The 27,394-nt window shown below is 39.5% G+C and overlaps 1 protein-coding gene across 7 annotated transcripts in view; it reads left to right on the top strand.

Moving 5' to 3' along the window:
- The window catches only part of GAB1 (GRB2 associated binding protein 1), a 115,784-nt gene that overhangs the window by 12,979 nt on the left and 75,411 nt on the right, over positions 1-27,394 (top strand). The window contains exon 1 of one of the 7 annotated variants that reach the window (XM_059697942.1): positions 5,508-5,681. The exons of 5 other annotated variants lie outside the window; for them this stretch is intronic. Coding sequence is in view for 1 of the 2 variants with exons in the window: in XM_059697937.1 (XP_059553920.1) it covers positions 26,842-26,913 (72 nt within the window). In the remaining variant the exon portion in view is untranslated. Of the gene's footprint in view, positions 1-5,507; positions 5,682-26,826; positions 26,914-27,394 lie in introns of those variants that run through there. One more of the 7 variants, XM_059697937.1, reaches the window with a different exon arrangement.

The raw sequence follows: 27,394 nt of genomic DNA, 5'->3' as shown, positions 1-27,394 counted from the left end.
GTATTTAATTCATCCTACCTACTGAACACCATAGCTTGGCCTAGCCCACCTGAAACGTGCTCAGAACACAATATCCAGAATCACTGGCAGCGCAGTCCCCTGCAGAGTGTGGGGTGGTCACCCTGCTGACCACCTGGTTGCCGGGTTGCTGCGCTCGCGGTCGCTGTCCAGCATCATGAGAGTGTATTTTACTGATTATCGCTAGTCTGGGAAAAGCTCAAAATTTGAAATACTAAAAAGGAGACAGATGTAAAACTTCAGAATAAAGAAAAGAAAAGAAAAATATTTCTTCTTAGTTTTGCTTGCTGGCATAGCAAACACATTTACTGACAAAAGATGTTTTTCAATAAAGTGCCAAAAGTAAAAATGGGAAAAAAAGTTTGAAGTATTGTTTTTACTGAAGGTGGGTAGCTTTTGCACCATCATAAAGTTGAGAAATTCAGAGTTAAGCCATCATAAATTTTGGAGACTCTGTATTCATTATTAATACTGATTTTAAAAGAAATTGATATTAACACATTTTTTTTGTGGGCTCCTATAAGCCTCATGGGCACTAGCACTGTGCCTCCTGTTAAATGGACATGAATGCTTTGGAGAGTCAACTGATTGATTGTGACCAGGAAGGGTGAGGAGCCCACTCAGTTATTTTGTAATGTGGCATTTCTGTAATGGCTTGGGTAGCTTACTAAAACAATAGTAAGATTTTGCATTTTAGTCCCTGGTAATGGAAAATAGGGTGATAAAAGGTGTTTTATATATATATACACATATATATATGTAAGAGCAAAAATCATGACGTGAAAAATATGTTCTATGAGCTGTTGATGATGTTGCTGCGTTGTTTTTTTAATCTTTATTGTTGAAAGTATTACATAGGTCCTCCTTCTCCCCTCCCCCCCATTAACCTCTTCCAGCCCTTTCCTGTCCTCTCCACCCCCCTTCCCACTCCCCACCCCACACAAACCAGACCCAGACCCTCACCACCCCATTGTCTGTGTCCACGCTCTGTGTTTTTTTAATGGGAGTGGGGAGGTGACATTTGGCAATGTCTGGAGGCATTTTTAATTGTCACAAATAGGGGTACTACTGGTTGATAGTGGGTAGAGGTCAGGGAGGCTACTAAACCTGCCGCAGTGCACAGGACTGCCCGCACAACAAACAATTACCAGGGCAGAGTGTCGAAGGTGCTGAAGTTGCAGAACATTTCTGTAGGGGGATCCTTCATAACGCTTGGTTCCTGTATCTGTATTATGTATTTAGTTTATTTCCCTGTGTTGCCTTTGAAAGCCATAATCCAGGTACAGGATTGTGTTGTAACACTGGAACCGAACATTTACTTTTCTGACTTCAATAAAGTTGCGGAAAGCAGTCATCAAGGTGACTGAGTTTTTGAACACCAGAGTTTAGTGCCCCGTGACCCTTCAACACGGGCTTAGATGATCGACAAAATCTCTCTCAACCCGTCTGTTGTCATTTAAATCGTTACCCAAGTACTCATTTTGCCCTTGCTAATTCTAGCTGGAGTACAACCAATTGTTGTCTGGGTGGGGAGGGGGGATGCTGAGTCATTTCTTCATGTTTTTTATTACCTCTTGGCGTGAATATCACCATTCATTGTTCCCAAGCCGCCCAGCTTGTTTACTTTTTATAAATTACATGCACTCACTCCTCCTGCAGGGCTGGCTACTGTAATTGGCAGTAGCCACAGAGCAGGGCTGACGGGTCTGCATTTATGCTGATGTTTCACATTCAGTTCCTGATGTACTCTCTATGCTTTCTTGCTTCTTCTATCTTTGTTTTAAAAGGAAAGCGAAGAGAGAACCACCATTCAGATGCTCTGATGGTACTTATTTACAGCTTGGCAGAGTCCCTGTGTCCTTTGGTTTGGGGAGGAGAGTCAAGGCTTTGGGTCAGTAGTCCTCAAATTTCAGTGTGTATAACAATCACCTGGGTAACTTCTAAAATGAAGATCCTGCCCCCCCCCAACCCCCCCTCCAGTTCTTCTCATTCACTTATCTTTTTAAAAATTAAAGTATACTTGGCATGCAATAGTAAATGAGTTTCTGGTGTGCACATAGTTATTCAACATTGATAACCCTTTGAAGTGATCACTGCAATAAATCTAGTAACCAGCTGTCACTGTACAAAGTTATTACAATACTATTGACTATAGTCCCTAATCTGTACGTAAAAAGAAGGTTCATGAGCCTTACCCACCTTCTGATATTTTTAGGAAGTCTTGGTAGAAGCCCAGAAATTACTTTTTCTAATCCACACCCCTGCTGATTTCTGATGTAGGTGGTCCTTAAATTATACTTGGAGAAATCCTGAGGTGAGTGTGGAGGGAAAAAGAGAGAAGGGAGAAAATCCAGTAGAAGCAGATTCATACAAAGAGTGGAAGAGGGAGATAAGAACCAAAATTCAGAAAGTAATTTAGCCTCTCTTTTGTGAGATACGGGAAATATGCTATAATGATTAACAAGATATGTGCTTAATGTTTTCTAGCAGTGATTTAGATCAAACTGTCTCCTAATGGCATATTTAGAGGATGACAAAAGTGAAAGGGAGTTTTTAGAAAGTTTAGACTATGAGAAAGTACCTAACTATTGGCAAGAAAGTCAAAAGGCTTTATTAAATCAAGGAAGGTATTATGTAGGTATTGATTTTAAAAAGAGTCTGTGTTCCTGGATCGAGCTTACGATAGACTTAAAAATGGAGAGGAGAAATGAAAGGGGGTTGATTAGCTCTTTACCAGATTTCTGGCTATTGGATCTGAAAGCATATTATTGAAATACAGTCCAGATTTCCTGGACTAGTTATGATTTTAAACATTCTTTCCCCATTGTCTTTATATTACACGTCTGGTTGGCCCAAATTTTTGGTTAGTTGAGATGTTTTTGATTTGTAAGAGCACCAAAGTAGTTGTATTTGACTAAAGAAGATCTCTGCACCCTCTTTCCTACTCCCCCCCTTTCTCTGTCTCACTTATTTTACTTAGCATAACTTCCTCTAGGTCAATCCATGTTGTTGCAGATGGCAAGATTTTGTTCTCTTTTATGGCTCAGTAATATCCCATCTAGATATATAAAAGCCTAAGCGACCGTCTGTTTGACCATTCGACCAGTAGCTATGATGTGCACTGACCACCAGGGGGCAGACGCTCAACACACAGGCATGGAAACATGGAACAGACTGATGAATCTCCGAGGGAAGCGGGGAGGAGGGAGGGCAGGAAGAGATTAACCAAAGATCTTATAAGCATACTAGAGGCCCGATGCACGGATTTGTTCCTCAGCCTGGCCTGCAGGGATTGGGTGAAACTGGCCCAGTGCACATAATTGTGTACCGGTGGGGTCCCTCGGCCTGGCCTTCAGGGATCGGGCTGAAACCGGCAGTCCGACATCCCCCGAGGGGTCCCGGATTTCGAATGCATGCACCGGGTCTCTAGTTTTATATATATACCACCTCTTCTTTATCTATCTCTTTTAACCTAAACTTTGATTTTAAAATCCGCTTTAGAGAAAGAAAGCAAAAGAGACAGGCAAAACAGACTCTAGTTTAGAAAATTGGTCAAGACATGGAACCAAGAAGGAATGGTTATTTAATTCCAGCAGGGGACTAAAGTAAGGGGTTTTATATCCAACTATGCACTGAACGTTGTTTCTAGAAAGCTATCATATTTTTCGACATATTATTTCCTTAGTGGTACTTTACGGTTTCTTTCGGTTACCTTGCAGAAAGTTCTTGACACACTCCTTGCCTAAAGTAAGAGGAATTTGGGGAGTTTCTTATAAAAATGACTATCATTAGCTTTCATTAAATCATTCACTAACCTGCTGTGTCTCTTCGTCGCAGCGTTCGTTTTTACATTTACGTCACCCTCGCCATCTCTGTGTCAAAGTGTTCCTTTTCCATGCTAGGAACCTAGATTATACTGCAGACCATTTCATCACTAGTTTGCTAATCTTTCCTTCCTCCCTTCCTATTCGCAATTCTCCATGCTCTCGCCCTTCTCCATTTCTTTTACTTCAGCCTCTTAGGTACTACGCTACGCCCATCTGCCCACAAGCTCTTATAGGATCTTCCTATCTCCTTTGTAAGTGGTGAGTATCATTATTGATATTGTTTTTTATAACTTTATTTCTTAATTACAGTTGATGTACATTTTTATATTAGTTTCAGGTGTACAACATAGTGATTAGTATTTATATAACTTACGAAGTGATCACCCCAGTAAGTCCAGTACCCATCTGACACCACACATAGTTATTAAAATATTATTGACTATACCCCATATGCTGTACTTTACAGCCCTGTGACTGTTTTTATAACTGACAGTTTGCACATCTTAATCCCTTCCCTATTTTCCCCATCCCCCCAGCTCCTCCTCCCATCTGGGAACCATCAAAGTGTTCTCTGATTCTGTGAGTTTGTTTCTGTTTTGTTTGTTCCTTTATTTTGTTTCTTGGTTTCCACATATAAGTGAAATCATATGGTATTTGTCTTTCTCTGTCTCACTTATTTCACTTAGATTACTTTCTCTAGGTCAATCCATGTTGATGCAAGTGGCAAGATTTTATTCTCTTTTATAGTTCAGTAATGTTCCATTTTATATATGTACCACCTCTTCTTTATCCATTCCTCTATCAATGGACCCTTAGGTTGCCACCACTTCTTGCTACATTGAATGTAAGAATGTACATGTCTTTCGAATTGGGTTTCTTGGAATACATACCCACAAGTGAAATTGCTAGTTCCTTTTTTGTCTCTTGTTGCAGCTTTTGTTTTAAAGTTGATTTTGTCTGATATAAGTATTGCTACTCCAGCCTTTTGTTTTGTTTGCTTTTCATTTACGTGAAATATCTTTTTCCATCCCTTTACTTTCAGGCTGTGTATCTTTTGATCGAAGTGGGTCTCTTGTAGACAGCATATATAAGGGTCTTGTTTTCTTATCGATTTAGCTACCCTAAATATTTTGACTGCAGTATTTTATTCATTTATATTTAAAGTAATTATCAGTGGTATGTAGTTGTCATTTTATTATTCATATTTTAAAATATTTTCTCCCTTAAACAAGTTCCTTTCACATTTCTTTTTTCATTTTTTATTTATTTAAATGTATTTTTATTGATTTCAGAGAGGAAGGGAGAGGGAGAGAGAGACAGAAACATCCATGATGAGAGAGAAGCATTGATCAGCTGCCTCCTGCACACTCCACACTGGGTGGGGATCAAGCCCGCAACCCAAGCATGTGCCCTGACCAGGAATCAAACTGTGACCTCCTGGTTCGTAGGTCAGTACTCAACCACTGAGCTACGCAAGCTGGACAACATTTCTTGTAATACTGGTTTGATAGTAATGAACTCCTTTAGCTTTTTCTTGTCTGGGAAGCTCTTTATCTGCTTTTTCCCTACTCTGCCATCCTGACCCGAAGTCCTTCATTACTGTTATTATATGAAGCCTCTGCCACACCCTCTTATTACACTGACAGTCCAAGTGCGTTTGGTTAGTAGATCACTTCGCTCCTGAAGTGAGTAATAGAAGGGCTGTTGCTGATGGTGGTGGAGACCCAGAACCAGCTGCAACCATTACTCTGGCAACCAGGCATGGCTAGGTTCCTGTGACTTCTATCCTGAACAAAGAATGAAGGCTAGGCTCACGATTGACTCCCTTCATTTCCGGTAACCTTATTTTCTTGCTTGCATATGTTTTTTAAATCATACATTTGGTAAACCTCTTTTATTCTTAATATTTCTAGTTATTTTTCTACAATTTATTCTAACCCATATGTTGTTTAACATGGTGGTAGATGTTTCCAATGAATGTTTATATTGGCTAACAACAAGTATAAATGCTTTGACGGAGAACCGTACGTTAAGTAGTCATCCAAGTGCAGCGTAAGAAATGTAGCTTATAAATTTTCGGTGGGAATATTTTAACGTAACATATTCTGGTTTGGGTTTAACATACAGAAAAAAATTATAAAATAGATAAGCAGATTTATTGCTCTTTGCATAAGTTAATAAAGGGAAATGTTTACTTAATAATTATATAAGGTTTATCATTAAAGTTAACACGCATATTTAGCTTTATAATCATTGTATTTTTACTTATATTTGAATAGCAAATAGACACAGGTTCACTTAAAATGCATAGATTTTGGTACTTTGATTATTCCTGTGTTTCAAGATATAATTTTTAATGTTCAGAACATATAAATGTTTAATATCTCCCTACTACTTATTTCAGTGATTTTTAAACAACTAAAAGATAGTCTTTTATGATAGGTTGTCTGCATACTAAATTTTTTAGCAAATGTGGTTTTTATCCCCAAGTTGGAGAAATAGTTGTATGTTGAGAAACCCATGTTTTTTACTAAGGGAAATTGTATCATGGATATTAAAATACTTTCATCTTTCAAAAAAGGTTCTAACCTTGAAAGCATCCATGTCTGTTTTCAAACAGAATCTGTTGTGTTTCTAAACCATATATTTCCAAAGCAGAATAAATTTTCATAACTTTCGAGATTTTTATGGAAATAGTTGAGAAGAAAATGACTTAAGGCAGTGGTTGGCACACTCATTAGTCAACAGAGCCAAATATCAACAGTACAACGATTGAAATTTCTTTTGAGAGCCACATTTTTTAAACTTAAACTATATAGGTAGGTACATTGTTATTAACTTAATTAGGGTACTCCTAAGGCTTAGGAAGAGCCACACTCAAGGGGCCAAAGAGCCGCATGTGGCTTGCGAGCCGCAGTTTGCCAACCACGGACTTAAGGAAGATAAAGGCCAGTTTTTCTTAAATGAATGAAAAGAGAAAAACTTTCTTTACTGTTCCTATTCTTTTTTTATTTAGTTTTTTTTACTGCTCCTATTTTTAATAGCAAAATGAGGCCCTAGGGAATTGAGGCCTTGGAAATACCCTGAGTCCAGGACCAGCTGTTTTCAGCAGGCAGATGTGGATGTGAACGCAAGCTGCCTGCCGCCTAGCCCTATGCCATTCCCAATCTGCCATACCCACCTCCTTCTTCAGTGGGTTGGTGTAATTTCTAAAATTCAGACACCTGACATTATAAAACATTCTAACTGCTCCTCAGAGCAATGGCAATATGGTAAGTTCAGGCCAGTCCCTCTCTTTTTTATTTTTAATTGTGGATAAAAGCACATAACATGAAATTTAACCAACACCTATTGGGAAGGTATGCACCGCACCTGTTTTTGCTTCGGCCCTGTAGTAGGAAGCTAATTATGTGGGATTGGCTCACCTGATCCCCACAGAAGCTCTTCCTTTAGTGCACATTTGGAAATCCCACACCCCTTTCTGGCCCCGAGGAAAAATTCTTTCCTGATCTTAGGTTCAGTGCTCAGTTTAATCTTGAGCATATGAGAATGAGTCACCCTGGGTAAGCATGCAGTCCCATTTATACCTTCCTTCCAACCTCCCTTTAACTTTTAAACTTAAGATACTGGATCCTGATTTCCTTCATAAGGTCTGGTAATCGGGGGGCTAATTTAGGAACTGGAAGATATTTAGGAACTGGGAGACGTTGAGGTTTTTTTTTTCGACCAGCACTTTCTGTTCCACTGAAAGTGAAGCTGCAGAGCCTGAGTTTTAAAATTCGGACTATGTGTGGAATGTCTTTGTGGATGAAGAAATAAGTAAATGCTTTTGGGGGGAGGCAGGCAGAGAGAGGAAGGAAAATTTTAAAATAGTCTGATTTTGTGGGAAATTTTTAGACTATGTACCAAAAATGAGTAACTAGTTGCTTTGTGATTTCTTTGTGGTTCACCAAAGAAATACTTGACATTGTGCTAAAGAGATAATTGTTGAATAGTTGTGTGAAGTGATTGGATATCCAAGTTCTGCTTTTGATTCCAGTTATCATTGTCTACACAGTGTATAACTACTGCTTCTACTGCTCATTTGTAGACTGAAAAATATTTCACCGGGGAATTATTTTTAAAAGAATACTTGTAAAGGGGCTTGGAATTTTTAAGGTACTTTGAATATAGTACTTAAAAATGTAAATCACCAATGCTGATGTTTTTACACCAATAGAGTAATATGGGAGTGGGAGTGACTTGACCATCACAACATTCATTTTTGAAGACAGCATACATTTGAGCAAAGCCATTCTCCCGTAAATGCTTATTTAAAATTGACAGTGTTTGAGCCAACAGTCAGTAATCTCACTTAGCAAGTGCTTTAACCTGCACCTGTTTTAACCTGCACAGGTTCAGTTCACACAAAGAAAGGGAGGGTGGGGTTATGTGATGGGAGCACCCTGTTCACTTTATTAACATATTTTGAATAATGGTATTTGAATATTTGCCAAGTAAGCTAGGCTATGAGGAGGCCTGCCAGTGAGCAGTGGGAATTTCTGAGAGGAGTGTAGAGATTTGAGCCTATAAAATACTTACTTTTTCTTCTTGGAGGGAAAGCATTTTAAAAGATCCTAGTTAGGATATTTTCCTTACTCTCCCAACAACATTTTAAAAAATTCTGCAGAAATCTTGGACCTTCCCTTTTCACCACCTTTTGGTGTTTTTTAGAATATGTACCAGAAGACTTGTCTCCAAAACAGCTTTTGGTAATCTCTCCTGGGTGAGTGTGAGTTCCTACGCAGCCGGTTTTTTGTCTTTGCAGAATTAGTCCTGAAGCTCTTTCTGTGAGCCTAGCTAGGGAACCTCTTCTGCAAGCCTATCTTGTGAACACAAATGGTTGGAACAGGACAGACAGGCTAAACTAGGGTGCCTGTAGCGTCAACTCCTACCTAGTAGATGCTCAGATCATCAAGATGCCAGCCTGGCTCAACTCTGTAGAAATGCTCTTTACAAGGTTCTAGTTTTGTGGCCTGTCTCTGCATCTGTCAGAAATATTCTTTTGACTTTGCATTGACACCTGCCTGGATGAAACCCACAACTTTAGATCCTAAAGCTAGTGAAAGGAGTAGCCATTAGAAAGCAGGGGTTCTCAAATATTCTGGTGTTAATCGGGTTTTAAGAGTGAGAAGGAGAGGCAGTGCATATGCTTGGTTCTCTCGTTCTCCTTCGAAGGCAAGTCAGGGGAATATCAGAATCACCAGGGAACTTTCTGAAAAACCATGCACCTTGATCCCCCTGCCCCCACTTACCTATTGCAGTGAGGGGTGGGGAGGGGTGGCGGAAATGTAAGGAGGTGGCATTTGAATCTAGAATCCGTGGAAGCCTTGCGAGCTTGCCACCCTGAAGTAGTTTCCATAGTTTAGTCTGGTTTGCAGCCCCTTCTCATGTTAGTTTTTGGAATGGAAAGATACAGCTTGATGATACCAATTCTCACTCCTCCTATCGAAGATTTTGAAATGATGTTAGATATGCATCTAATAAGATGCCAAAAGAGGGTCTCCTCTCCCCTGCCCTCCCCATTGGAGCTTTGTTTTTTTCTTTGTGTCTTTAAAGGTAGTTCTTAAGACTGACTTTTTTTTTTAAATCAGAAAAATGGGAGTATCAAAACCAGGAAAGAACAAATTTGATCATAGCTGTTAAAAACTTATTTTTAAATGCGAACCTAAGAAAGAACTCTGGTATATTAAACCAAGCCCTAAATTTTTTAACAGGCATTGTAATGAGCATATACTTATATTTTATATGCTAATCACATGTGTATATAAGTATATATGCTTTTAACTTTCTAGACTGAAGTTATTACATTTCAGCTAGCTTTTGTTCAACTTCACTGATTAACTTGTAATTTTATGTGTGATTATTATATTTACACAATCATTATCTACTCTTAACTAACTACAATGGATTCTTCATAACTTTTTCCCCCAGTTAATTCATAGCAGCCTGTATATAAGAAAAAATTTATAGGTGATTATAATCACGTAATTCATGAAGCATTGTAGGGTTAATGAATAGCTTTGATACCATTTTAGTATTTTCCATTTTTATTATAAAATGTTAAATATTGTATTTGTGGAGCTTCTCTGTTGTAGCAGTTTATTGTATTATAGGAATATTTACAAAATGTTGACCAGTTTCACTATTTAGTACATCTTTAACATTTCTGAGGGTGGTAGATATGAAATCTGTTTCTCAAACAAGTACATGCAGGAAACTGAAACAACTTATTCAAGTCATACAACCACACTAGTAAAACTTGAATTCTGGCACTCGGCCCATATTTAAGCTGATAGCATGTTTGTGTGGGAAGATGATACTAATTACTGATAACCTCTTTATAATGCATTAATATTTTTAGGTCCAAATATGAGTTATTCAATAGGTATACCAGATTAAAGAAAAACTAAGTGAAATGTAAATATTGACTTTTGTGTCCCTTTTAATGAACTTTAGCGACTTAGTAAGTTGGTACTTGTGGAAATATGCATAATAAGAACTTCTTTATTGGTTTTTGTATTCTCCCTAGTTTATTCATAAAGTGCTAGGAGAGTAGAGTGAATGAAGAGGCTGCCTGTAGGTGTAGTGAGGTTTAACTCATTGTACCATTGTTCCGGCTTGTCTGCCTGTCAGCTGGCTCCCTAGCTACCTGGCTTATTTCCATATTATTCAGTCCAGACTGGCTTGTCCTGTTTGCTAGGTTTGTTATAAACTGCAGAGCGGAGTCAATGTGTGATAACATTTAAGTGGCATTAGAACTTGAACAGTACTTGAGGAATGATGTAACACAGGGCCCCGGCTGTCAGGTGTCCCAGGGCCCGTTTTGGGGTCATTTCCCTTTTCTCTGAGTAACAGGAAATAAACGTGAAACTGTAGTAATGCCTGGCAGGAGGACCACTCCTTTGTCCAGATGATATCAGCATGCTACGTCTGATACTGAGAATGTTTGATACTAAAAGTAGATGTTAACTCTCTGTTAATGAGTTCTGTACATACTCAGAGATCAGCAAACTGAACCATTTTCATCTGTCTGTGCCCAACATGAGAACAGTGAAGGACAAAGATAACTAGATGAATCCAGTTCCCCTCCTACCCCGGTGTACAACGAGAGAATGTTTCCACCTGCTTTGGGATGAGCATTTCTGTTAGCTGCACGGTACCAGGTTAAGCTGATAGGCGGTGCCTTAACTCATCCCCAGTCCCTGGGTTATTGGCTTTTCCAAAGCATCCTCATTCTGGTCTGTCTAACTTCATGGACGGTGTGCGGAACCCTCTGTAGGGCTGTGTGTCCCCTTCAGTGTTGAGTATGTCCTTCAAGATTCACTTTTCGTCAGGCCCCCAGCTGGGAATTGAATCTAATGGTGGGCGTGGAAGCCTTTCCTGGAAAGCCTCCCCCCACCATATCGGCCTCTGAGATTTGCAGGGGTTGCCAGTGTCCAGGGTTGCTTGGTCAACCTAGAGTGATGGCCATGATCTCCTACTGCCATGTGATGCTCTACCATCTCTCACTTGTTCAGTCTCAGGGCTTCTCTTTGAGCAAAAAAACCTGGGGAACCTTCACTTAGAAGATCTCAGTTTAACAACCACCTACTTTTTCCCCACGAGTCACTCTTAGTTTGAAATATCTTAAAAGAGATTGTCATTTCTGTAGGTCAGGCAGGTTGTAGCCTGCTTTATTTATTTATTTATTTATTTATTTATTTATTTATTTATTTAAGTATCTTGGGTTAATAATGACTTTAGAGGGTAGACGAGGAAATGGCTCTTTTTATGAATGTTGCATAAAATGTTATGGCCTTCAAGCTCTCCCTCCCAGGAGCACACCCACGCCTTTTCCCTTCCCCTTCTTCTTCACCCACAGGCACGCATCTCCTAAACTCTAAGGGACCCCAAGGAGACTCACAACCAGGGAGCAATGGGCACCTCCCAGGAGCACACCCACGCCTTTTCCCTTCCCCTTCTTCTTCACCCACAGGCACGCATCTCCTAAACTCTAAGGGACCCCAAGGAGACTCACAACCAGGGAGCAATGGGCAGTGGCAGTTCGTCCGGGGCTAACCCCTGAACTATTGGAGTTTATAATCAGAAGATTGTGAGACCTTTAGAGGACAAAATGGAAAACGAAATTAGGTTTAGGACAAGGAATTCTACTTGGATATTGCAAAAATAGCAAACAAAAAATTTTAAGTGAATGAATAACTGGCAACACAGACTCTTTCCTGTAAGTTCCCTTTTCCCAAACCCTTGCCATCATACTAAAAAAAGTTTTCTTGTGAGTTGATTTTTTCTCAGAATCCTTCTGCTTACGGTTAGTAAGAATTCTTTCGTGTGCCAAAGTTTTGTTTTTCAAGGGATTTCTGCAGCCATTTGGTCTTACTGAAAATATTTTTTAAAGTACAGAGGTAAAAGTTAATGATAATAGGGCAAAAGGAAGATTTGATATATACTTCTATACAGTTTAGTTATAGTGACTAGGGGAAATTAAATGCATTACCCAAGGTGAATGAAGTTAGATTATTATAAAGGAAATATCAATTCCAACTAAAGATAAAGTATGAGTACTTATTTCCACTTTTAAAAGTTACATTTTTCAATTCCTACCTGGTCTTTTCCCCCAAGGATACGTATATTTAAGATTTCTCTATCAGGCTAACGCAAGGTGATGCTACTGACTGAACCAGCTTAATGGAAAGACATTACAGTTCCTTTGGGAATAATTAAGAAGGGAGATAAAAACTCAAATTTTCTGAAGGGAACAATTAGACCTCTTAAGCAAGAAAGTAACTGAATGCTTTTTAGGGGCTAGTGAGTGTTCTGCATTTCTCAGTCTGATGGGAAAGAAAGAAATCATGCTAGAATACTACTATTAAAACAGCACAGTGATGTAGCCATCCTATTGTTCTTGTTAAGAAATGATTTCAGAAATGCTCAATAACACCTTGGCAGCTCTCTCTGACTCTCTGACTTACTGGGAGGATCTCGCTGTATTTGTTTGCACTGTAAATCTTACCGTGGCCTTTGACCAAAAGTAATAAAATGTTACCTGACTTGGTAGATGAGTCAGGATTCTCAGCTGTAAGCAACAGAAACCTTTGGCTGATTTCATCAGAAAAGGAATGTATTGAGGACCAGTTAGTTAGCTCACAGTCTACTTGCATACAAACGTTTGGGTTATGACCTTTCTATTACTTGGGGACTGCCATTGCATTACCAGGAGCTTCCTCACTCCCAGGCTCCAAGGGGCCTTCCTTTACCTCTATAACTTATATCCTCAGCCCATTTCTTCTACGAATTACTTCCTCTACCTCTGTGGTTTTATAAGTAAATGTTCTCTTATTAAAGAAAACTTCCCTAAGATTTTTTTAAAAGAAGAGGAAACAGCAAAAGACACAGAGTGATTTTTACTTGGTAGGAGGAGATCTACAGTAGGGACCTCTTAGGGGAACCAAAGATCATAGTGTAAGAAAGAAGGTGTGGTTGGGAGTGAGGTGCTGTGGGAATCAAAATAAGATGGGATGGAAAAATGGCCATTGGAGTGGACTGGCCAAGCAGGGAGTTATGGTGGCCTTTTGCAATTTAAAAGAATATTCTCTGAATCTTTCCCTTCTATAAATCTACCACCAAGTGCCGTGACAGAGCACCACCAGTATTTTAGGTTTACATATTAAATGGATACATACAATTTGTCTATTTGTTTTTAACATTTTTAATTCTTTTTCAAAATATACGTATTTGTTGAATTTAGAGCGAAGATGAGAGGGAGAAAAAGATAGAAACATCATTGATGAGAGAGAATCATTGATCAGCTGTCTTCCCCTGGGAATCAAGCCCACAACCCAGGCATGTGCCCTGAGGGGGAATTGAACCATGACCTCTTGGTTCATAGGTTGTCACTAAACCACTGAGCCATGCCATCTGGGCTTAATTCCTTTTTTAATGATGCTTTGGTTTGGAGGACCACCCCATACAGTGAACAGTCAAGATGGATTAGAGTGTTTCTTCCCATTCTGGAGTCACATTTGCTGGTTTTGATGCCATTGTCCCTCAAAAAAGACTTAGATTGATCCCCACTTGGTCGGTTATCTTATGTCTACCCACATGGAAGCTAATCTTCCACTTTACTTGTGAAATCTTCTAATCTATTTGTCTTTATGCAAATCAAAGAGCCTAATGTCATCTTAAAGTATCCTTGTAATTAAACTTCAGAAAGTATGAGTGATTAAGATGTGGCTATTTACAGTTTAATTTCTCCTTCTCCCTCTTCCAAGTACATAGGCATGGGAGCAAAAGTATTCCTGGATAGATTATAGGAAACTAGTGGCCCGGTCCATGGGTTCGTGCACATTGAAAGGAAATTAATTAGAAGAAAGATTCATGCGGTTATTACGTTACTGCAAAAAATTACATGTCAAAATAGTATATATAATATCCTATATAATAAAGAGGTAATATGCAAATTAACCCTCACACCCTCACAAGATGGCTGCCTCGACCAGGTTAGTGAGGGACAACCAAATGACTGAACAGCAGGCTGCGTGGGGTGACCAGGCTGGCAGGTGGGCTATGAGGGATGACCAGGCCAGCAGAGGGGGCAGTTGGGGATGACCAGACCAGCAGGGGGGGCAGTTAGGGGTGACCAGGCAGGCAGAGGGGGGCAGTTGGGGGCAATTAGGCTGGCAGGGGGGGGCTGTGAGGAGCAACTAGGCTGGCAGGGGGGGTGCAGTTAGGAGTGACCAGGCTGGCAGTGGGGGGCAGTTAGGGGTGACCAGGCCAGCCGGGCAGGCAGTTAGGGTGATCAGGCCGCCATGCAGAGGCAGTGAGGGGCAATCAGGTTGGCAGGGGGTGGCAGTTAGGGGCGACCAGGCAGGCAGGCAGGAGAGCAATTAGGAGCCAGTGGTCCAGGATTGTGAGAGGGATGTCCGACTGCCGGTTTAGGACCAATCCCCGGGATTCCCCCGAGGGGTCCCGGATTGGAGAGAGTGCAGGCTGGGCTGAGGGGACCCCTCCCCATGCACGAATTTCATGCACTGGCCCTCAAGTAGTATAAAATTAAAACGTGTGCGATTGGCACCAGCAAGCGCTTTATAGGTACAGTGGGACCTTGACTTACGAGTTTAATTCGTTCCGTGATGGAGCTCATAACTCAAATTACTCGTATGTCAAATCAAAAAGTGAACGAGTGAGACACATGATGCTGGGCTGATGTTGTGGCATTCACTGTGACGTTCGCTGCGCCAACTAGCGGTGTGGTATCTGAAGCTGGCTCGTAACCCGAATTTTAGCTCGCAACTCAAAGCAAAAAATCGGCCGAGAGACGGCTCATATCTCGAAAAACTCGTTAGTCAGGACACTCATAAGTCAAGGCCCCACTGTATTGTGCATGCGCGAGTCAGCGTTTATTTTTAAGTTGTCATTGTGTGTCATATGTACCAGCCGGTCTGTCAGACGGACGGACGGTTGGTCACTTAGCCTTTTACTAGTATATATATAGAGATATAGATATAGATAGATGGATAGATAGATTATGTGGGAATCTGGAGGGGTGTCAGAACAGATTTTAAAACCTATGAGGTTGTATGTCCAGAGCAGCCTTTCTTGGCTGGGCTGGAGCAGGATGACTTTCTGTGATTTAGTTGCAGCCTTGTGCTGTCTACTCCTGCTCACAGCATGATTTCTCCTCTCTTCTGGGGATGATGGGATTCCTCTCAGTCCTTGCTCCTCATTGCTGTAGTCACAGGGTTTGCTAGTGCACTCCCCCACTCCGCATCAATGCCAGTCATCTCTGCCCTGCATTAGTTGGCACTGGAATGGAAGCAGGGAAGATGAACATGTAAGCTCTCCATGCATCTGCTTTTTAGTTATTGGTTTTTGTCACTCATCGCCTTTCACCTCGATGATGAAATGAATGCAAGTGGAGGGGGAAATGTTGCCTGACATTTCTAATATTCTTTTCCTTTTCTGCTCATGAAACCTCCCTCCCCCACTCCCACTCACCCTCGCCGCATTCTTCTTTCTAACCCTTCAATGTCTGTCTTCCTTGTTGGACAATAAGCTCCAGAAGGAGAAAAATCATGGTGATTTTTGTCTCTGCTGTGTCCCGCAGTGCTTAGTACAGGGCCTAATCTATAGACCTCAAAATATGCTTGCTTGGTGAATGAGTGAGGAATGGAGGCCAGTAGAGGGAGTAAGCTGTTATTTTTCCCTGTGTCATTCTTGACAACTTTACATGGTCTGATCTCTTACTCATCCCCCCATTCTCTAACCTGCTTCCCGGGAGCCTGCTTCCTGGGCAACAGCAAGAAGATGTTTGCCATAATGGGGTGCTAGACACATGGTCCCAGGGTGCAGTTTCTGCATGGTGGTTAGTCTGTTGGAACTATATACTTAAGGAAGCTTTTGTGGGCTGGCCAGAGAAGTGAACCATTATGTACAACAATGTTTCTATGGGAAAATGCATTCTGAGTTCAAATAAGTCTACTTGCATACAAACTTTTGGATTACGACCTTTCCATTAGTTGGGGATTGCCATTGCATGATCTTCCGTTCAGGCTTTTATTCATTACCAATATATAAATGAACAATAAGCCGTTTCTTTGTAGAAGGAGCAGAGCCAGGAATCTTTCCTTCTGAAATTGTAAACTATTACATTAAAATGAATTTCATTCATCCAACAAACATGGTATCTTATTTCAAATGTATTTATAGAATGCCTGGCATATGCTGGGGTTCATGGAAGGATTCACACGTGAATAAAATAGGGTCTCTATCTTGGCGAGGTCACAGTCAGGTTCCTAGTTAAGTAGGAATCGGACTCATGTAGTACACAAGGTCACTTCTAGCTCTGAAATTCAGTAATTCTCTGGTTCTGAATTGCTCTATTCATTTGCTCATTTTCCTTGTTATATATGGTTCTCCTATAAAATGTATTTTTAGAGATTACAAGAGGCATATTCACATTCATGAGTAATAATAGCAACAAACTCACCTTTTTTTTTTACCACTTTAAAGTAATTCTAAATTTGCTCTGTTTTTTTGTTTGTTTGTTTGTTTTTGTGTTTTTTTAATTAAGAATGCATAATCCAGGAACAACCATTTACTTAAAAATTTAAAAATTGAATTTATTGGGGTGACTGGTTAATAGAATTATATAGGTTTCAAGCGTACAATTTTATAATACATCATCTGTATATTGTATTGTGTGTACAACCATTTACTTTTATTGTGGCTTTTTATCATAAAAAGAATGAAGTCAGACATATCATGAACTAGACATAAATATGGAGTGATAGGGGCTATTACTTTGAAAGGAAAATATTCCACAGAGGTAATATAACATGGGTGTTGGATTAACAAATAATTTTGTTTGTTTGTTTTCTGCATGCTTTTCTGTAATTTTCCAACTTTTTTACAGCAAGTATGTGTCACTGCCATCATCACACACACATGCACGTGCACAATATTTCTTCAGATCAGTGAAAACATTTCAGTGAGGCGCCCTTTTTCTCCCCCAAATTATTTACCCATGTGTCTTAATAAATACTTGATGAACAAAACCTACTTTCTGGGAGTTGGAATATGGGCAATCTGGATGTTTATATAAAAAATTCTACAGACATTTATGAAATATACTTAGAACTCCCTGGAATAAAAAGCCTTTCCTGCACTTTCTGAGTTTTGACTTAGGTTGTGTGGAAATAGTCTTGTTCTGCCCTGAAACTTGGAAAAGTTACCTGGTAGTTGGATCGCTTTCATTTTTAATAAAGGCTGTAATTCAAGTTATACATTAACTGTTTCTGTCAAGCAGATTAGTGGCTGTTTCCTCCCAGGACCTGGAGAGAAACAGGTACTATGTCTAGCTTCTAAAATTACATTTAGTGATCAGGATAACAGGATAACCCCTGAATTTGTACTTAAATAAGAATTTGTAAATACACTTTAGAGTGTTATTTTTCTTTACAATAACTCCCAATAAACTGCATATTTTATTGCCTTGTTGGTTTCTTACTCATCATTTTAGCAGTTTCTTTCAATATAAAAATCGATCTTTGGCTGGAATTAGCTCCCCATAATTATGGGAAATTGAAAACCCACATCTGAGAAGTAGTTCAGCTGCAGTGAAAGAATAGTTCATGAATTATTCAGTAATTTGCTTTGGTGATCCTGTAAGTATTCTTACTGTTCTGTTTAATACAGAATGATAACTCATGCAGGTATCCATCACAGTGCTTCCACTGACAAAAAGAGCTTATGAGCTAGAGTTGGCAAGAATCTTGAGTTATTCAAACAAACTGGACTATCATATTAACTTGGTTTAGTCCATACTTATTATTGTTTCACTATTATAGAAATTAGAAGTAGAGATACTTTGGCAAGTTTATTGGAAGATTGTTTTGTTTTGTTTTTTAATTTTATTTATCTTTATTGTTGAAAGTATTACAGACATCCTCTTTGTTTTTTTCCCATTGACCCCCTTTACCCGCACCTGCCCCTCCCATTGTTTTTAACTAAAGTTTCCATTTTTAGGAGAAAATCACGTAATTGTAAAGTAATGAATCAAACTTAAAATGAGGGGAAGGCTTGATAACTGGCACATAATAGGTACACGATAAATGCTAATAATTTTATTGATGACAGAGACATCAATATTTGGATTTAGAAAGCTAAGGACACCTCACAATCCACAGATCTGCACATTGGGAGGCATTTTCCTTCTATTTTGCCTCACATATGGGCACATGGTGCAGAATTGGTGAGCTTCTTAAGGTTCTATGAGCAGTTAGTTGTATTACATTTTTCAGTTTCATTTGTTTTTACTCTTAAAGTGAACATTTACTTAAGCTATTTTTTTGCTTGTGATGAACCAAGTTTTGCTTATACTTGAATTTTTCTAAGTTCATGTGTATAGCAAAATCAGAAATTTATGGTAAATATAACCCAGAAGAAAATACTGTTAGTTTTCTTAAGTCTTCGACCCTTTCTTAGTAGAAGATACAATAAATTAAATACTAATATCAGGCCCACTTTGTGTAATTAAGAACAGGTAAATGAACCACCAACACAAAACAAAACCCAGTATCTGAAAATTTGTGATTATTGATTTTTACATCATCTTAGAAAACATATACAATGGCATATAGCCTCAGGTTTTTTGTGTGTGTTTTTTTAAAAGCCATTTGAAAATTAAACTTGATACCATATAAAGAACACTAATCACTTATACTAATGACTTCATTTTGTGTTCAAATATTAAAATTTACATGACTTCTGCTTATTTGTCATTTGTTTTTAATACTTGAAGTGAACCTGTTTGGGGGGTTAAGAAGAGAGCAGATTCATTTTTTTTTTTACAGATTCATTTCTCTTAGGACAGTTCTAAGGCAATGAATCTTAAACTCTTAAAAAAGATGTCAGCCTGCTTTTTGGCCCTATGTTCTGTACATATGTGGTATTCTCTACACATAGTTAATACATATGTCTAAGTGAACAATATGTGGACACTAGGCTAGCTATTCAAATTCTTTATAAACATTAAAAAGAATTAATTTAATTTAATTTAATTTTATTTTTTTTATTGCTTAAAGTATTACAAAGGGTATTACATATGTATCCATTTTATCCCCCCGCCCTAGACAGTCCCCTAGCCTCCCCTATCACCCAGTGTCTTATGTCCATTGGTTATGCTTATATGCATGCATACAAGTCCTTTAGTTGATCTCTTACCCCCCTACCTCCTGCCCCCCAACCCTCCCCAGCCTTCCCGCTGCAGTTTGACAATCTGTTTGAGGCAGCTCTGCCTCTGTATCTATTATTGTTCAAAAGTTTATAATGGTCTCTATTGTCCATGAATGAGTGAGATCATGTGGTATTTTTCCTTTATTGACTGGCTTATTTCACTTAGCATAATGCTCTCCAGTTCCATCCATGACGTTGCAAATGGTAAGAGTTCCTTCCTTTTTACAGCAGCATAGTATTCCATCGTGTAGATGTACCACAGTTTTCTAATCCATTCATCTACTGATGGGCACTTAGGCTGTTTCCAGATCTTAGCTATGGTGAATTGTGCTGCTATGAACATAGGGGTGCATATATCCTTTCTGATTGGTGTTTCTGGTTTCTTGGGATATATTCCTAGAAGTGGGATCACAGGGTCAAATGGGAGTTCCATTTTCAGTTTTTTGAGGAAACTCCATATAATTTTATTTTTTATAATAGTTTTATTGAGCTATAAATCACACACTATAAAGTTCACCCTTTTGTAGTGTCCAGTTGAGTGGTTTTCAGTATATTCACAGAACTGTGTATCCATCACCACTATCTAATTCCAGAGCATTTTTATCACTCCCAAAAGAAGCCCCAAATGCATTAGCCGTCACTCCTCATATCGCCTAAACAGTCCCCTACCAGCCTTAGGCAATCCCTAAGTGTACTTTCTGTTTATATGGATTTGCCTATTCTGGATATTTCATATAATGGAATATGTAGCCTTTTGTGTCTGGCTTCTCTCACTTGTTATGTTTTTAAAGTTCCTCCATGTTGTGGCATATAGAACCTAATTCCTTGTTATTGCCATTCCATTTTATGGCTATATTACAATTTGTTTGTCCAAAATGGATTAAATTTATTTTTGATTTAAAAACTTTACAGTCTTCAAGGCCCTTCATAATTTTCCCAGGCTTCTTTCTCTTACCTCTCTTTGTGCATGTGCCACACCTTTCAATGCAACTTTCTGAATTTTTCCCTTGGTCCCTTGAGTAATAAGCAGTGTCTTCCTTCAGATTCTCACGGTTCTTTGTCTTTCCACACTTTCAACTTCTGCTTTTGGTTATCTCTCATTTCATTTTTGAATACATGAGACAGGGACATTTCTGTTGCTATCAGATGTAGCTTTGCAAATAGCCAAAAATCAATAAAGAGTTTTTAAAGTAATGAATGAAATCATTGGAGATCACCTAGCTGTCATAAGGCTAAGGCTGTAATTTATATCTAGTTGGATGCCAAAACATTGTCTTAGGAATTAAGGAAAAATAACTCCATTTTTTTGAAAAAAACAACAACAACTATCTTCTTGTTATTAGTGCAGTGACCTAGTGTTTGGCACCTAGTTTGAACTTAATAAATGTTTGCTGAACTGGACCAAGTATTCGATAGCAGGACTGGGGAAATGTTCAATGTTTCTAGAAAGAAACTTCTGTAGTATTTCTTTATAAATATACCAAGAAGTCCCAAGTTTAAGAGAGAGAGAGTGAGAGAGTGTTTGGAGAGTGCCTCTTTGTAGGAGAGCCCAGGGCAATTGCTTTTCACTTTTATATTGGATGTGTCATATTTGGATATGTCAGCAAATGTTTGCTTTTTTTCTTTTCTCTTCCAGAAGAATAAATTTCAGTTACACTGAAGCCTTAATAAAACAGACTATAGTAAGTTCCCCTCTAAGAGCAAGGGCTTGAGGGTACAGCTCTCATCTTTTTTGTAGCTATTTGGACCAGCCTTAAGTCCGAGGTAGAGTTGCAAATTCGGATGAGGGTCTTTAAGTTCTGGTGATGGGCCCTTCACAGAGTGCTCCTCTTGGCTGCAGCATGGACTTTGATTCTGGGCTAGTGTTTTCAGTCACATCCACAGGGCTTTGAGAAGGAAGAAAGAGGTATTGGTAAGCCCTATTTTTTGAAGAAGAAAAAAGTGAACAGGGGTTCTGCTAGCATGACAAAGAATTTCTTATATTCTAGTGTTAATTTATATGGTCAAATATGAGAGAAAGGTCAGGACACCTGCCCAGTGTTGGAAGAGGTAAGCACCAAATACTTGGGGTTCTCTTAGTTTCTGTTTTTTCTCTAACAGTTGTCCCCCAAACAGGACTGTGCTGTTTTGGAGTAGATGATGCTACTCCGTCATCTTGTGATTGTCTAAAACTTAGATATTTAAACAGTTTGAAAGTTTGTTGCAGTAGGAATTATAAAAGTCTTATGACATCCACTTTTATCGTCTCCATTCTCACCTAAGTTACCAAAGATATGACAAATTTCTATAAATATATGCAATTAAAATATTTTAATTATAGTCCAAAAATAGTTTTTCTTGGCAGTAGATTCCTATGGAAATTTTTCTTCATATTTTGTGCAGTTCTCAAGGTTTTGTTTCTCTTTATGCAATAATTTATAAAGTCTTTGCTTTCCTTTGTCTAAATTCATCTGGCTTTATGTCTACTTTTCACACCCGATCTTTGTTTGCTTACTGCTTGCTATGTCCCTAGGCCATATAAAGAAATACTGACCCTTACCAAGCATTTTTATTCATTCTATACCACTGTGATGGCAATGAGAAAACAGTATTTTCCAACATGATACATTCTTTTAATGTTTTATGAGATAAAAATCAATGCACAGTGAAAATACCCTATTGCTCTAGTACTTTCCACAAAAGGCCAGCCTCCATAATAAAAGATGGGAAAGAGAAGTTTGGTGGTGTTTGTTCTTCCACCAACTCGCATCTGGAGAAAGCACATAACATAGACATGATTTCCTGATAACTGCCGTTGGTGTCCAAAATCTGATATTGTTGCGAGATAACCTGACATTGCTTCCTGTTTCTGAAGAAATGATTGGATGTGAAGCCAAATTGCTTGCTAAACCGGGAACTGCTCTTACAGAAGCACAGGAAGTCCAGCTGCTTGCGCCGTTGTGCTGAGACACAAGACTAACTGTAAACTGCACGGGCTGCGTGTCTGTCACTAGCGTGGCTGGTTTTGAAAGCTGGCTTCAAATAAGCGAAAGGCCTAGTGTTATTGTCATAGTCGCACTAAAACTTACGAATAAGAATGATAGAGTTGGCTGGATATGAAGGAGACACATGTAACCATTACAGCTGCGCAACGGAGCTCTCTAAAACCTAGGGTGCTCCCTCCCTGACCTGGAAGTGTTCGAGCAGAAACTGGGTGAGTACCCGCTTAGATGGGGCATTGGTCAGGGGCCTGGTGGGAAGCAGGTGGCAACACTCAAGTTGGGTATTTTGAGGAACATTTAGTAAAAAGACTACTTAACAATATATAGAGTCTACTGAGCATATAGGGGCAAGTAAGAGGGGTGGGCAAGGGCCAGTACCTACAGCTGAAGAGGAGAAAGGAGTTGCCTTTCCCATTTCGTTACCAAATGCCAAGAGAGAGAGGGCTGTGTAGAAATGGCTGCCTTGCAGAAGCTGAGGTCTTCATTCAAGGGGAATGACCACCTATTGAGAACACATAGGGGTGCAGCCAGGGGATCAGTCACTTGATCCTAGGCCCCTCGCCCTATATTCCCTACAGCCAAACCCAATCAAAAACCAAAGAGTGAGAGTTTGGTGCAGTCCTTAACAGTTCAGCCTCCCCAAGCTCAGAGCGGAATGGAACTAGGTGGAGCGTGGATCTGGAGTGGGTTGTGGAAACTGTCCAGTATGGATGCTGTGAAAGAGATTCCTGTGTTGAATGGGACATCCCTGTCATCCCCATTGCCACTACAGAACTCGTTTCTATGAAGAATCATTGAGTCTCAAAAATACTTGGTTACCTAGTTCATCCAATATCTAATTTAATATTTTAGTTAAGGAGAACAGTCTTCAAGAAGCAGCTTGTTCTGTTTTGAACAGCTCTAATATTGGGAAGGTTTCTCTTGCAATGATATTGGGCTTCCTCTAACTTGTAGTGGCTACCAGTTCTCTCTTTTGGAGCCATATAAAAAAAGACTACTCTTTTTCCCTTTAGCTGTTATCTCCGGTATAGCCTTTTTGTTGTTGTTTAATGGTCATGTGTTTATTCAATATGTATTTACTGAATGTCTGCTATGGATCAGGACTTCTTGGTGCTGGATAGTCAGTTGTAAACAAGATAAAACTGTTGCATTCATGGAGCTTCCAGTCTAGTGGGGAGAGACAGACATTGAGCAAACAAATATATAGTATGATGTCCAGGGTGATAATTGCTGAGACCAACAGCTTTGACTATCTTCATAAGAGAAAGCGATGGTTTTAGCTTGGTCTAAGTTCATTATGAGTCATCTGTGTAATGCAGTTGCCAAAAGGCCTAATTCCATTTTAGGCTGCTCAAGTAGAATGCCCACCACTAGGGAGGTCATGTTTCTCTGCTTCCTATTGTCCAGCTAGCACTGGAGTATTGCATTTACATTCTAGAGGGACATTGACAGGGGATGTTTCATCGGGGGATGTCCCCATTATGGCCTTGTAAATAGTTGAAAAAAGCCATCCCATCCCCCACAGAGTGTTCTGTAGGCCAAACCTTCAACAGTTTCTCTTGTGGAGCGATTTCTATGCTCTTAATTGACCTGATCTTTCTGAAATAATTAATTTTCTCTTAAAATGCTGCTCTCAGAACTTAACTTGTTTCTCTAGGTGTGGTTTCAACCTGGGTAATGCCTAGTGGACTGTTTCTTCCCTTGATCTGGTTATTTAATTTTAGTAATGCAGCTGAAGATTGCACTTTTTAATAGCTGTGTTAATTCTCACCCTAGAGTACTGTTAAACCAGGTCTCCAGCATTTCTCTTTGTACAGTTGATGCTTATACTTAAATATGGGACTCAAAATCTGTCTCTATTAGAATGCCATCTCACTGCTGTCCGTGCAGAATTCTACATTCTACAGTAAGATTCTTTTGAACATTTTCTTTCATCTAACTTTGTGTCATTTACAAAATTAATAAGCATATTCTCAAACTTCATCTATGTGATTATTATAATCATCAACTAAAAAAAAAATAATAATGACACCAGACCTTTTCTTCAGATTACAGCCACTTACTAATTAATACTCTTAGAGGATGGCCTTTCAAAAAAACTGGGCACACTTAAACTATGTCATCCATCTCACATTTCTTTTCATCCAGACAGTGTTAGGATGGCGATATGTTCTATTTATGTCATTTCTCTGATACCAGGCTTATCACAAAACATGTTAGGGTAATTGACATGAAATTGGAAAATACAATAAGCCATTGCTGCTCCCTCCTTCCCCCAAGCCTTAATAGACTATGGACTTGAAAACTGCAAGGTAGGATTTTGTTTGAATTGATCCTAGCTGACCCGTTTGGTTTACCCTTTTTGTATGTATCCCTTTCTCCTATGGAACCTCCACCTTCATGTGTAGAGAGCGTGTCAGTTATCATCCCCTTGGTTCCTGAGGATGAGATGTGGCTAAAATTTAAAAGTGACCTTTGTTCCCTCTTTTTAGGATGGGCTACCATTTCCAGTTTTAAATCTCTTTCTTGATCAAATCTAGAACACTGAGCTAAAATAGAAGTTGCGCAAACTGGCCTTCTGACTTTTGTGAAAGCTGTGCCATCTTCCTCAGAATTTTCCTCTTGCTTCTCATAAGCTCAAAAGAAGGTGAGAGAATGGCTGTGTTGCCACTGCTGCTGGCTGTACCTGAGGTCTTCCCGGGCCCCTCCAGCCTCCTAATGCACATGCAGGCACTGAACTCCTGCATCCGGCCTTCGGTAGTTGCCCAAAGCATTAGCACATGATTTTGGTTTGCTTTTTCATCTGCAAGCTCCCTGTCTGATTGTAGTGTTTTCTTTAGAGACCTCCTTATTTATGCGTTGGAAAAAGGACAGTATTGACTTCATTCTTCCTGGAAATAGTTTTGTTTTCAAGAGGTTGGTATCCTGTTTTCTAGGATTCTCTAGATTAAATGTCTAACATCTTGGCTCCGCTCAAATGCCCATGACCCCATACATCTTGCCGATAGTGTAACTTGAAAGGGAAGCATTACGGAGGCCGTCTCTTGACTTGGTACAGACAAGTGTCCATGGACCAGGATGTGGTTAAACATGACAACCCTGTAAAGTCAAATGACTTTTAACTGAGGGTTTGCATTGACTGCAGGTTCCAGAAATGTGTGTGTGCTGAATGGAGGATCGGTGTCTTAGGAGGGTCAGCATATCAGCTAAACTTAAAAGACCAGAAGCTGTTTAACAGTTGTTCTGACTCCCACCTGCCCACTGCTGTGGGAATCTCATACTTGAGGTTCATAAACAGAGTATGTTCAGGCTTTTCAGATTTGGCACTTGCTTGGGTGTGTTCCGTGTTGATTCTATACTGAGTATCAAGTTTCTTTCCTTTGGATTATAACAGATTTTTAGTTAACTGAAAAAGTTGAAGTCATATTTATGTTTGGTACCTACAGCTATTCCCAGGTTCATGTGGGCCTCATTGTCCACCTGCTGTTACTTCAGAAGTGCTGCCATGGCTGTGATGGCTTTGGTGAGCACTTGTCTTGATTTTGTATACTGTTGTCCCGGTATAACTCATTCTCAAAACTATCTTGGTTCAGAAGAAAACTTGTACGGTTCCCTTGGCTACATCCCAGAATATCCTAGAAAGCAGGTGGTTCCCACTGTGCAGTCATTGCTCTGCCATCTGGGCCTTCTTTACTAACCTCTCCCTAAAAAAAAGAACCCAGTGACTTGCAGGACCAGAAAACCCAATAATCCTTTGGATACTGTTGTCTTCTTGGAGGGACATCTGATTACATAATACCTTAGAGCAGCGGTTCTCTACCTGTGGGTTGCGACCCCTTTGGCGGTCGAACGACCCTTTCACAGGGGTCGCCGAAGACCATCCTGCATATCAGATATTTACATTACGATTCATAACAGTAGCAACATTACAGTTATGAAGTAGCGACGAAAATAATTTTATGGTTGGGTCACAACATGAGGAACTGTATTTAAAGGGCCAGAAGGTTGAGAACCACTGCCTTAGAAGGACAGAGATGATATGCATGGCTCAGGAACAATTTCTAGTGGGATTGATCTATGTCAAAACTTGCTAGTGAAGGCTTCTTGGTGATATCTGCCGAATAAATGAAGTTTTGATATCTAATGGGTCTTTTAAAGAACCCGTGGACTTTTTGCAAACTGCATTGCATCTTTCTCTATCCAAGTTTTGATCACTTTGATTTTTCTGTCTCCTTCACTAGATGGTAGCATTGGAAGGCAGGGACCATGGCTCATTCATCTTGCATTCCACCATTGATCATTCAGCAGTATGGGTAAGAGAAAAACGGAGGTAGTGCAAGAAAGGGAACCATGAATAAGTCCTGTTGCTTTCTGCTTCCCTTTTAGGAACTGAAGTGTTTGAACTGCCTGTCTAGGAAAAGGAATGCCTGTCTAGGAAAAGGAGTAAATATTTTAGGAAATGGCCTCCACAGTTTTCTGAATATGACATATGATTTAGTTTCCCAGGCTTGTTACCCTATAGCAGTGGTCAGCAAACTCATTAGTCAACAGAGCCAAATATCAACAGTACAACGATTGAAATTTCTTTTGAGAGCCAAATTTTTTAAACTTAAACTATATAGGTAGGTACATTGTTATTAACTTAATTAGGGTACTCCTAAGCTGGCCTTTGCTAAAAACGTCCTCAATCTGATTGAGGTACATTCGCTGAGGTCGACCCCTTCTAACTCTCCCACCCACATTTGTCTTGTATACTTGTTTCGCCTCTCTCCTTTCTGAAAATCGACTTCTGTG

This window comes from Myotis daubentonii, chromosome 5 (assembly GCF_963259705.1).
Source record: "Myotis daubentonii chromosome 5, mMyoDau2.1, whole genome shotgun sequence".
NCBI lineage: Eukaryota > Metazoa > Chordata > Mammalia > Chiroptera > Vespertilionidae > Myotis > Myotis daubentonii.
The sequence above is the reverse complement of the archived record's forward strand: the minus strand, read 5'-3'. Positions and strand labels throughout refer to the sequence as shown.